The sequence below is a fragment of the Phoca vitulina genome, unplaced genomic scaffold, assembly GCF_004348235.1.
Source record: "Phoca vitulina isolate PV1807 unplaced genomic scaffold, GSC_HSeal_1.0 scaffold12, whole genome shotgun sequence".
Taxonomy (NCBI): Eukaryota; Metazoa; Chordata; class Mammalia; order Carnivora; family Phocidae; genus Phoca; species Phoca vitulina.
Window position 1 is genome coordinate 22726991 of NW_022589715.1, and position 10686 is coordinate 22737676.

Consider the following 10686-nt stretch of genomic DNA (forward strand, 5'->3'; position numbering starts at 1 on the left):
TAGGATGCCACTTTTAAGTCCCAGGAGCCAGGCTAAACACTAAGTTAGTTCCTCAAGAACCACAGAGGTGGAATAGGCATTTCTACACTTGGATCAGTCCCGAGGGTTGTATTACCCTATCTATACTCGCTGTCTCGTAACTATCTTCAGTCACTTAAGAATACTGGGCTAAAGGACCTTCACGTTTAAACTGTGGTTACTCAGAGTTCAACATGTTTAATCTTCAGTTACCAGAGTAGGGTTTACCCCCTGGTAGCTGTATAATCCCTGCCATGGTCGTGTCCTCACCGAAGGGACCAGCGCTTAAGATGGTGTTAACCTAGATCTGGCACAGCCGCGTACAGCGTACGGAAGGCGTAAAGGCTGCAGAAGACGGACGTGTTATCGGAGGGAGGCGCAACGGCTTTTGCAATATTTATCGGCTTCACCGTGGTACAAAAGGACTATTAATGATAGGTGTTTACTGACTGCTTACTTTGGGGCCCTCCATACCCTGTGTGGAAACTACCTCCCTCCCTGCTGGCCTTCCTCCCCCTCTCGGGCTGGGGAGCCCGGGGCGGCGGTCGGGGTCGGGGGCAAGCACCACGGAACGCGGGCGCCGGAGTCGGAGGGTCGGAGAGCTGCACGCGCAGCAGCCGAGGGCAGGAAGGGGAGCATTGCGGTAGAGGACACTTCCGGCCGCACTAGGCCTTCCGGGGCGGAGGTCACCATGGCGGCGTCCTTAGCTCGGCTCGGCCTCCGATCTGTGAAGCAGGTTCGGGTTCAATTCTGCCCCTTCGAGAAGAATGTGGAGTCAACGAGGTACGAGGCGGAAGGAGTGGGGACGGGAAGGGGCCGCGTCTACCTCCCGCCGGGGGTCTACCCCCCTCGGCCGGGCGCTCAAGCAGTTTTCCCTCGGCAGGACCTTCCTCCAGGCGGTGAGCAGCGAGAAGGTCCGTTCCACTAACCTCAACTGCTCGGTGATTGCGGACGTGAGGCACGACGGCTCCGAGCCCTGCGTGGACGTGCTGTTCGGTGGGCTCCGGTGGGGAGGCGGGCGGGAAGGGTGTCAGGCAGCCCACGCGCGCCCTCAGTCCCGGCCCCGCCGCCCTCCCGGTGCCTTACTCGTTTGTTTCTTCCCCAGGAGACGGGCATCGCCTGGTTATGCGCGGCGCTCACCTCACTGCTCAAGAAATGTTCACAGCCTTTGCCTCCCACATCCAGGCCAGGGCTACAGCGGGAAGCGGGGACAAGCCCGGCGCTGGTACCGGGCGCTGACAGCGCAGAAAAGCCCAACAATCAGATTTTAGCTTGGGATTGCTAGGATACCTACCTAAGAAGAGCTTGAGAGACTTCATCACTCGAATCACCGTCTGAAGGGACACGGAGCGCCAAAAAAAAGAGAGAGAGAGTCCCGTGATTACTGATAAACCAACGTTTCTGGAACGAGACACGATCAGATAGGGGTCTGGACAAACTTGAATTTATTTCACTTTCTTACCATCGGCCCGTGCTTAACCCTTTTGAATTTGGCTTCTCCCATCACTCACTCAAGGTACCTCTTAGTCATCAGCCAAATCCAGTGCTGTTTTTCTCAGTCCTCATCTTTCCATCTCAGTAGCATCTGCCACTTTTAATTCACTACCTTGTGGAACTTCTCTTCCTCTTGGGTCTTTTTCCTTTTAATCATAAAAGTGTACTGCTCTCATCCTTCACTTTTTTCTCTATTTCTGGGGCATTTCATCCTCTGTCATAGCAGAGGGTTAAATCCTGCATTTCTCTTTGGCTCTAATCTCAACTACTCTGCTAAAGTCAGGTTACATACTACTGATTTCCTCCAAATTCCACAACACTCTTCGTCCAAAATAGAATTTATAATCTTACATACACATATACTTGCCTCTTCCCCTGACTTCCCCATTCCTTTTAAGGGCACTCATCTGCTCAGCCACTGGGGCTGGAAACCATAGCATTATCTCTGGTTCTGCCCTCTCCCTTTCCCTGCATATCCAGTCAGTAAGTTCAGAATATGCTGTCTTAAAAGCTTCTGAAATGTTTTCTCCATTCCCATTCATTTAACTGTATCATTGTATTCTCCACCCAGTCTCCTTTTTTTCTGATCATTTTTGCTGCTGCTTAACTTTATTTTTCAAAGCACATCACTGTTTTTGTCTTGCTACTACTTGTTTCACACTGTGCCTAACATGTTTTTCATACTGGTTGTGGATCATGAAATCAATTTAGGGGGATAAATCAACCTTTAAAAAACAAAGTAAAATAGAACAAAAAGTATCAGAGTGCATGGCACAGGAATGGGAAGTATTCTTTTAAGAAATTTTTCAGCCATAATCATAAATATACATATATAAAATAGAAAGTATGTATATATGTGTGTATCTGCATGTACTTGGTTGCAGTGTAGAATTATTCTTACCTCGGATTGTAGGAAAAATGGTTGATGGCTACGGGTTTAGAAAACTTCAGAATGCTTAGCTAGGCAATCAAGGATCTCTGGACACTGGCTGCTTGTGTCCTTTGCCAAATACATTTTCCATGACTTTGCTACAGCGTTAGTACACTGCTGCTCTGCTTAAAAGGGTGCGATCTTCAAGAGCTGGTTTTTCCCCCCTCCCCCTTTAAAAAAGAAACTACCAAAAAACAACCTACCAGGAGGGAGTATGGTGTAGTAAAGAGCCAGAATTCCTGGGGTTGAAATCCTAACATGGTCCCTAAGTAGCTCTGTGACTGTGGAAAAATTACTTAGTCTCAGTGCCTGTTTCCTCACTAGTAAAATGGGGATAATAGGACCTATCTCCTAGGACTGTTGAGAGGATTAAATGAGTTGGTATCTGTAAAGCGCCTAGAACATTACCGTGAGCATAAATGTTGTCTAAGGCCTTATGCTATAGCCGAAAGGATACTGCCCGCCTAGATTGTAGTTCCTCAGCTTGATGGTTAACTGGCTGTTATCTCTGGCCAGATTTTACCACTCTCCTCATCTGTAAATATGGGGATGGTTCAGACATTGCTGTAAACATAGATTGAATGCTGGCACTGTGAACTTGAGGTTGGGGCTGTTTTCTCTGTGTCCCCTGCACTTTACATAGTGCCTGATACATGGTGTGCAATAAACGTGTTGAATTTACAAATATTTACTATCTACCTTGTGCCTCTAACTTTGATTAGTACTGGCATACAAAGATGAATAATGAAACCCAGGTATGTAATGAGTGCTACAATAGAGATATGAACTAGATGCAATGGTAGCAAGATAAAGACAGGAGTGACCATTGGGATTGTCAGAAGGTGATTGTTGAAAAAGCGAAAATCTAGTCGGGGGGGAGGGGTGGTCAGATATCAGGTTATAGCAAAATAGAAAGTGAATATGCAACATACAGTATTAACTTTATATAATGAGTTTGGATGGGAGGTGTGATAATAGCTAGAGTAGCATCATGGTGTTGAGTAGGGTTTTTTAAAGGGTGATAGGGACTTGTACTTTATGAAAATACCTTTTATGCCAAGCTGTTTGTGAGAAACAAGTAACTGAATCCAAGTTGCTTTTCTGAACCACCATTAATTGTAATGTCAACTCTCCTAGGTCCACTTGAGGTGCAGCTGCCACTTCCTATAGCCTTCTCTGACCTGGATATAATTGATCCTTCCCCTAAGCTTCTGTGCTTCCTGGGTTGTAGAAAAGAGGGGGTAAAATGCATTCTTTAAAGTGCATGCACCACCGTTACGGTCCTTTTAGGGTTCATCTAGATAAGGAATCCTAAACTGTCAGAGGGTCGCTTAAAGACACTGTTGGAACAGATCTCAGGCTTCCTCTTGGGTCCACCCCGGCACACTCCACTTAACTAGGAAAGAAGGCATGGGCGTGGGCAAAGTGATCCAGTCTGTTTCAGATACACTTGGGCTCCAAGCTAGCCACTTCCTGGCTCTGTGGCCAGGGCCAAGTTACTTTAACTTTCTAGGCCAGTTTTCAGCCACCTGATTGGGGCGGTTACATGTAAAACACTCGGAATGGCGTTTCAGGTTCTTTATATAGTCATTTGAAAAACAAAAAAGCCAATGTGAGATTACTTTTCTCTACTAGCTTGTGAAATCCGTGAGATGCCAAAGAAACGTTAACCCTGGAGACAACCAGCCCTTTGCCACGCCGGTGGCGGCGGTTCGGGACTCGGAGACTCAGTCGGACGTGGCGGGGCGGGGCTTCCGGCAGGAGGCGGAAGCGGAGCGGGAGGCGCGGGCCGGCAGGTTCGGCTGACAGGTCTGTGGCTGCCCGTGCGCCGCGCGCAAGCCGGGGAGACAAAGCAGGACCCGGGCTCCATTGCCGCCTCTCCGAGCTCCCGCAACGCCGACCTCCCTTCTAGGATGGCTCGGGGCGAGCGGCGGCGCCGCGGAGCGCAGGCAGACGGACCGCGGACAACTGAAAGGGCGGTTCGGGGTGGCCCCGCACGACGGGGCGGCGAGGCCCGTGGTTCTGCCTGGAGAGCGGCTCTGGGCGTCGTGGTCCTGTCTCTGGCCCTGGGCCTGTCAGGTTGCTGGCTGCTGGCGTGGCACCGTGCGCGGCGGGCGGTCACACTGCACTCCGCGCCCCCGGCACTGCCTCCCGACTCTTCCAGCCCCGCCGTGGCCCCGGACCTCTTCTGGGGCACCTACCGCCCTCACGTCTACTTCGGCATGAAGACCCGCAGCCCGAAGCCCCTCCTCACCGGTAACTGGGCCTCGGGACGGGCGGGTAGGCAGGCGGACTCTTAATCTGGGAGCCCCAGCTTCACGCCAGATCAAGAGTGGGGAGGGGTGTGGTTCAGGAGAGTTATGAGGAGGGATGACCCTGAAATTCTCGGAGACCCAGAGGGACAGGTCCCCTGCTCTCTCTTTGACTTACGTGGCCATTCTACCCCCAGGACTGATGTGGGTGCAGCAAGGCGCCACCCCAGGGACCCCTAAGCTCAGGCACACGTGTGAGCAGGGGGACGGCGTGGGTCCCTATGGCTGGGAGTTCCACGACGGTCTCTCCTTCGGGCGGCAACACATCCAGGATGGGGCCTTAAGGCTCACCACTGAGTTCGTCAAGAGGCCTGGGGGTCAGCACGGAGGGGACTGGAGCTGGAGAGTGACTGTAGAACCTCAGGTCAGGGCCTCAGGACACCCTTCCCCCAGCCCAGACTCCCTTCACCCTTTCTTTGCTGCCAGCAAATGCAGTATGATGTGGCAGTTAACAGCAGGGGCTCTGAGTCTGGCTGCCTGCCTTAAACATTTGTCTGTATGACCATCTCTATTTACTATCCATAAGCCATGGTTTCCTTTTTGCAAAATGGAGATACAAATAGCACTTAACTCATAGAATTGTACGAATGAAAGAAAATGATGTGTAGCGTTCTTAGTATAGTACATGACACAAAAGCATTCTATTATTTCCCAGAGAACCCTGTGCAAAGCTTTATACCTCATCTCACTGGGTGCTTAATCCTCACTGACCCTCAACACTGTAGATGTATGTTTACCATGTTGCTCCTGCATGGTGCCCCTTTCAGGAAAGCTTAATTTTCAGGAGATACTGCTAATCTAATGCTGTTTTTCTGTCCTCCTTGGTCATCCAGACTTCAGGTACCTCTACCCTCCCTTTGGTGTCCCTGTTCTTCTATGTGGTGACAGATGGCAAGGAAGTCCTAGTGCCAGAGGTTGGGGCCAAGGGGCAATTGAAATTCATCAGTGGGCACTCCAGTGAACTTGGTGACTTCCGTTTTACACTTATGGCACCAACCAATCCAGGGGACACTGCCCCTAAGTATAGCAGGTAACTAGGGGAAGAGAGAAGGTGGGGGTGCTGGTAGGGGTGGTATGGATGCGGACGAAGCCTGATTTCAATCTCCCCCACTCTACCCTTTCCACCATTTTTTTCCCTTCTCACCAGGCTCCATGTCCCCTGCATTGCCAAGACCCTTCCATTCTGACTGCTGATCTCATCTTATTTCTCTTTATAATCCTTACCATATTCTCCTGAGTAATTTTCTCCATATCTTCTTCTCTTCAAGCTACAATGTCTTCTGGTCCTCCAACCCAGGACTTCCCTTGCTGACAGAGATGGTGAAGAGTCGCCTAAATAGCTGGTTTCAGCACCGGCCACCAGGGGCTTCCCCTGAACGCTACCTCGGCTTGCCAGGATCTCTGAAGTGGGAGGACAAAGGCCCAAGTGGGCAAGGACAGGGACAAGGGCAATTCTTGATACAACAGGTGACACTGAAAGTCCCCTTTTCCGTGGAGTTGGTGTTTGAATCGGGCAGTGCCCGGGCAGGAGGAAGCCAACCCTGGGAGCAGCTGGCCGGCAGCCTGCTGACCCGAGCCCTGGAGAGCCATGCTGACACCTTTAGAGAGCACTTTGAGAAGACTTTTCAACTGAAGGGGAAGGGCCTGAGCCCCGAGGAGCAGGCTTTGGGTCAGGCTGCCCTCAGTGGCCTCCTTGGTGGGATTGGCTACTTCTATGGACAGGGTCTGGTGTTGGCAGACATGGGGGTTGAGGGGTCTGAGCAGAAGGTGGACCCAGCCCTCTTTCCACCTGTCCCTCTTTTCACGGCAGTGCCCTCCCGGTCATTCTTCCCACGAGGCTTCCTTTGGGATGAAGGCTTTCACCAGCTGGTGGTCCAGCGGTGGGATCCCCGCATTACGCGGGAGGTCCTAGGTCACTGGCTGGGGCTGCTCAATGCTGATGGCTGGATTGGACGGGAGCAGGTGCTGGGGGATGAGGCCCGAGCCCGGGTGCCCCCAGAATTCCTGGTGCAAAGGGCAGCGCATGCCAATCCCCCAACCCTGCTTTTGCCTATAGCCCACATGCTAGAGAGTGGTGACCCTGCTGACTTTGCCTTCCTCCGCAGGGCCTTCCCCCGCCTGCGTGCCTGGTTCTCCTGGCTCTATAAGAGTCAGGCAGGGCCAGTGCCACTATCTTATCGCTGGCGGGGCCGGGACCCTGCCTTGCCAACCCTACTGAACCCTAAGACACTGCCTTCGGGGCTGGATGACTATCCCCGGGCTTCGCATCCTTCAGCCAGCGAGCGGCACCTGGACCTGCGGTGCTGGGTGGCACTGGGTGCCCGTGTGCTGGTACGGTTGGCAGAGCAGCTGGGAGAGGCGGAGGCAGCTGCGGAGCTGGGCCCACTGGCTGCATCACTGGAGGCAGAAGAGAGCCTGGATGAGCTGCACTGGGCCCCAGAGCTAGGAGTCTTTGCAGACTTTGGAAACCACACAAGAGCAGTGCAGCTGAAGCCTCGGCCCCCTCAGGGGCTGGTGCGGGTGGTGGGCCGGCCCCACCCTCGTTTACAGTATGTGGATGCCTTGGGCTATGTCAGTCTTTTTCCCATGCTGCTGCGGCTGCTGGACCCCAACTCCTCCCGCCTTGGGCCCCTGCTGGACGTCCTAGCTGACAGCCGCCATCTCTGGAGCCCCTTTGGTTTGCGCTCCCTTGCAGCCTCCAGCCCCTTTTATGGTCAGCGCAATTCAGAGCATGATCCTCCCTACTGGCGGGGTGCCGTGTGGCTCAATGTCAACTACCTAGCCTTAGGGGCTCTCTACCACTATGGTCATCTGGAGGGTCCCCACCAGGCCCGGGCTGCCAAGCTCCACAGTGAGCTCCGTGCCAATGTGGTGGGCAATGTGTGGCGGCAGTATCAGGCCACGGGTTTCCTTTGGGAGCAGTATAGTGACCGGGATGGGCGGGGCATGGGCTGCCGCCCTTTCCAAGGCTGGACCAGCCTTGTCCTACTGGCCATGGCTGAAGACTACTGAAGAGGGAGGCTGAGAGGGGTGCCAGGCCCCCACTCTGGAATAGAAGGACAAGGTCTCTAGCTTCTGCCCCCAGCCCTCAGATACTAGTGCTTCAAACCCTCTTCAGCTCATCTCAGGTGTCTCCTTACTGTCATCCCACATAGCCCTGGGGTGAATGTGAATTCAGAGTCTATTTTTCTAAATAAATTGGAAAACCATGCCAAGCTCTATTGCTTTTGCCAGCTCTGCCTCACCAAGAGGTCTTAGCTCAGTCCAGACCTGAGGGCTGCCTACTATTCTTCAGAGGAGGGTGGGAAAAGTGGCCATTACATATCCCCTCCAAATCCAGTTAGGTCAAATGCAATGCAGCAAGTTGAGCACTGGTCCACCCAAATTCACAAGCAGCTGGTTCACATCTCTTTAATGAGATCAAAGGCTCCTGTGTATGTTTTTTGGGGGTACAGCTAGCACAGTCCCCCAGACACTGCCGCTCTCCTCAGGACTCCACCCCTTTCAGGCAGATTCGAGGCAGCAGGGAGAGGCCAAGGAGAACTCGAGGATATGGGCCCCGGACTGTTTCTGGTGGGCAAGGAATCCAGCCACCCTCCCAAAACTGTTTATGGGATGTCCCCTTCAGTGGAAGCTAGCCCCACAGGAGAGACCTGGGGTACAGGATCGAGGGGCAGCACATAAGGGCCCTCCAGATCTGGTGGGGTGGCACTAGCCCTAGCCTCCTTGACTGGCTCGCCCTCGCTGGAGTCAGGACAAGGGCAGAGCTCAATACCTGAGTCACCAGTCAGGCGGCGATAGCGGCAAGAAGGGGGTGTGGGGGCAGGGCTGAGCCCTGCCCCAGGCTCACCCTCCTGATGAGGGGGCGCACTCCCGTGGGAGGCAACACCTTCCACATTTGTTCCCTCGCAGTGGGCAGGGCAGCTAGAAGCAGAGGAGCGGCCGGTGCGGTCACTGGAAGCAGTCAAGGGGCAGCCTGAGGCTGCGGTGTAAGGAGGCGGCGGTGTGCCGGGCCGGTGAACCACATCCTCATAGGCTGGGGGTTTGAAGGCGCTGAGGAGGCCTGCAGGAAAGATGGCATGGTTGGTGGGGCAACCAGCGGTGGGGCAGTGGTACCTTTCCTATTAGGGAAAGGGTGCTCTGAAATGTCCGAAAAGGGAATGTGGGGATGATTCAGGGTTCTGGGTTGGGAGGGGCCACTGCCAGTGGGCCCAGAGCCTCAAGCCACTCACGAAGGTCAAGGAGTGAACCGGTAGGGCCAGGGCCAGCCCCATGGCATGCCCCGTGGTAGGCCAACAGGTTGATCTCCCGCTGGCGCTGCTGTTGCTGCAGCCGGAGTTTAGCTCGCCGGTGACGGAAGGCGCAACAGCAGCTAAAGAGGATGAGGACAGTCCAGAGCAGCCAGAACCCTGCAAGGGGTGAGGAGGGAGGATCTTAGATACCTCCCAGGCAGAGAAAGGTCCATGAAGGTTGGAATTTGGAGGCCCAAGGGAGGGTGGGCAGAAGGACCCAAGAACAGCCCCCTTGGAGACTCACACCAGAGCTCATAGTAGTAGGTGCAGCAGCCCGTCTCCCCGCAGCAGTGGCCACTCTCACAGAGGTAGGGCTGGTTGTTCACTCCTGGGCAGAGCTCTCGAAGCTGGGAGCAAGGAGGCACTTAGAACCAAAGGAGATCCCAGCCCCAGGCACTGTCCACCCCCACCCCCCTGCATGCAGGGACACAGTCCCACCCTGTGAGCCGAGTTGAGCTCAGAGAGATCTGTGGGGAGGGGAAGAGTGACGGTGAGAGGAGTGATCAAATATCTGAAGGGCTGTTGACACGGAAGAGGATTTGGAATAACAAGAATCTGTCTAGAGAACAAGATGCAAGGTGTGGACATACAAAGAGGCGGATTTCAGTTCTGCATACAGAGACTTCTCTCACACTCAGGCTGGCTCCCCAGGGTGTCTTCTGTTAAGGGAGTGTTTGGGCAGAAGCCAGGGGGCAGTCTGAGCTATCTCAAAGTCTCAAACAATGGGTAAGGGGTTTAAGGTAATTTCCAATGCTAGGATGCTTTCATTATCCCCCGCACGGTCTGCCTCTCCACCCCCACGCTGGATCTTTCCACCCCTGGGTCTCAGGAAGGGCCATATGAGACCCAGAGCACTGCTCCCAACCAGATGGGACTGTTGTGGATGATAAAGGATGGCATCCAGGGCGCGAGTCTGGGTTCCAGCTCTTCTCCAAATTGCTCCCTCAAGAGAAGACGCTGCCGGACTCTGTTGTGACAATAGGCACACAGAAAAACATCACAAATAACTGTTGCAAGACAGAGGGAGCTTCCCTGGGCCTCATTATGCCTTTGGTCACTGGAGAGCCACTGCAAGCTTCCACTGCAACCACGGGATGGGGGTCTAAGAAGCTGCAGGCAAAGTCAACTGCATCTACGTTACAAAGTTTAGACAAAGAGTAGAAGGGACATATTTAGGAACTTCACAGTATCTTTGGCTACGTGAGTTCCTCCCCAACCCCCCAAAAGGAAGGGACAAGGAGAGGGGAAAGAGAAATAAATGGCTGTCGTGATAGGCTTTTGGAGCAGTTGGGATACCTGCTGTTGCGGCACGCGAAGTGCCCCCCAGGCCTCCTCGCTGCCGTTCCCGCTGCTGGCCTGAGCCATGCCTCCACCTACAGCCCCCTGTAGACCACAGCCTCCTCTATCGCCAGGCGCCCCGCCCCTGCCACTTCTGCCGCCACCGCCATGGTCCCTGCCCGGCCCATCTTCGCTGCCGCCTCCATCACTCCGCGGCCGGAGCTTCCATCCGGGGAGAGCTCTGCCAACTAGGACCCAGATTGCTCGGCCCTGCCAATCAGCGATGCCCGCCGGCGGACGGGCCAATAGGAACGGACCAGAGGTTTCTCCCAGGGACCAATCTACAGCAGCGCCTCCGCCA

General features: G+C 54.1%; 3 protein-coding genes across 4 annotated transcripts; 2 read left to right on the forward strand and 1 right to left on the reverse strand.

The window, feature by feature from the left end:
* Positions 1 to 613: 613 nt before the first annotated feature.
* Positions 614 to 3128, forward strand: MRPL53 (mitochondrial ribosomal protein L53). The gene is made up of 3 exons (XM_032410648.1): positions 614 to 801; positions 902 to 1014; positions 1124 to 3128. The coding sequence occupies exons 1-3, from the start codon at positions 710 to 712 to the stop codon at positions 1255 to 1257; spliced, it is 339 nt and encodes a 112-aa protein (XP_032266539.1). The 5' UTR covers positions 614 to 709; the 3' UTR covers positions 1258 to 3128.
* MOGS (mannosyl-oligosaccharide glucosidase) lies at positions 1449 to 8060 on the forward strand. The gene is made up of 5 exons (XM_032410621.1): positions 1449 to 1534; positions 4079 to 4699; positions 4893 to 5119; positions 5589 to 5785; positions 6024 to 8060. Exons 2-5 carry the CDS (start codon positions 4357 to 4359, stop codon positions 7765 to 7767), a joined length of 2511 nt encoding a protein of 836 aa, XP_032266512.1. The 5' UTR covers positions 1449 to 1534; positions 4079 to 4356; the 3' UTR covers positions 7768 to 8060.
* An 80-nt stretch (positions 8061 to 8140) lies between these two features.
* Positions 8141 to 10683, reverse strand: WBP1 (WW domain binding protein 1). Of its 2 annotated transcripts, XM_032410646.1 has the most exons (5): positions 10344 to 10558; positions 9913 to 10014; positions 9292 to 9394; positions 8988 to 9164; positions 8141 to 8818 (listed from the first exon to the last, which is right to left on the reverse strand). In XM_032410646.1, exons 1-5 carry the CDS (start codon positions 10410 to 10412, stop codon positions 8364 to 8366), a joined length of 906 nt encoding a protein of 301 aa, XP_032266537.1. In that variant the 5' UTR covers positions 10413 to 10558; the 3' UTR covers positions 8141 to 8363. The 2 variants fall into 2 exon arrangements, with proteins under 2 accessions (XP_032266537.1, XP_032266538.1); XM_032410647.1 differs by lacking the exon at positions 9913 to 10014 and having other exon boundaries at positions 10344 to 10683.
* Positions 10684 to 10686: the final 3 nt, after the last annotated feature.

Bases quoted from the DNA above. Each gene is read 5' to 3' on its own strand.
- MRPL53 (XM_032410648.1), top strand. From the start codon at position 710: ATGGCGGCGTCCTTAGCTCGGCTCGGCCTCCGATCTGTGAAGCAGGTT. The intron at 802-901 runs GTACGAGGCGGA...TTCCCTCGGCAG, and splicing joins AAGAATGTGGAGTCAACGAG to GACCTTCCTCCAGGCGGTGA. The intron at 1,015-1,123 runs GTGGGCTCCGGT...TTTCTTCCCCAG, and splicing joins CTGCGTGGACGTGCTGTTCG to GAGACGGGCATCGCCTGGTT.
- MOGS (XM_032410621.1), top strand. From the start codon at position 4,357: ATGGCTCGGGGCGAGCGGCGGCGCCGCGGAGCGCAGGCAGACGGACCG. The intron at 4,700-4,892 runs GTAACTGGGCCT...TTCTACCCCCAG, and splicing joins CCCGAAGCCCCTCCTCACCG to GACTGATGTGGGTGCAGCAA. The intron at 5,786-6,023 runs GTAACTAGGGGA...CTTCTCTTCAAG, and splicing joins ACTGCCCCTAAGTATAGCAG to CTACAATGTCTTCTGGTCCT.
- WBP1 (XM_032410646.1), bottom strand. From the start codon at position 10,412: ATGGCTCAGGCCAGCAGCGGGAACGGCAGCGAGGAGGCCTGGGGGGCA. The intron at 9,395-9,912 runs GTTGGGAGCAGT...CCTTGCTCCCAG, and splicing joins ATCCACAACAGTCCCATCTG to CTTCGAGAGCTCTGCCCAGG. The intron at 8,819-8,987 runs GTGAGTGGCTTG...TCTTTCCTGCAG, and splicing joins CGGTTCACTCCTTGACCTTC to GCCTCCTCAGCGCCTTCAAA.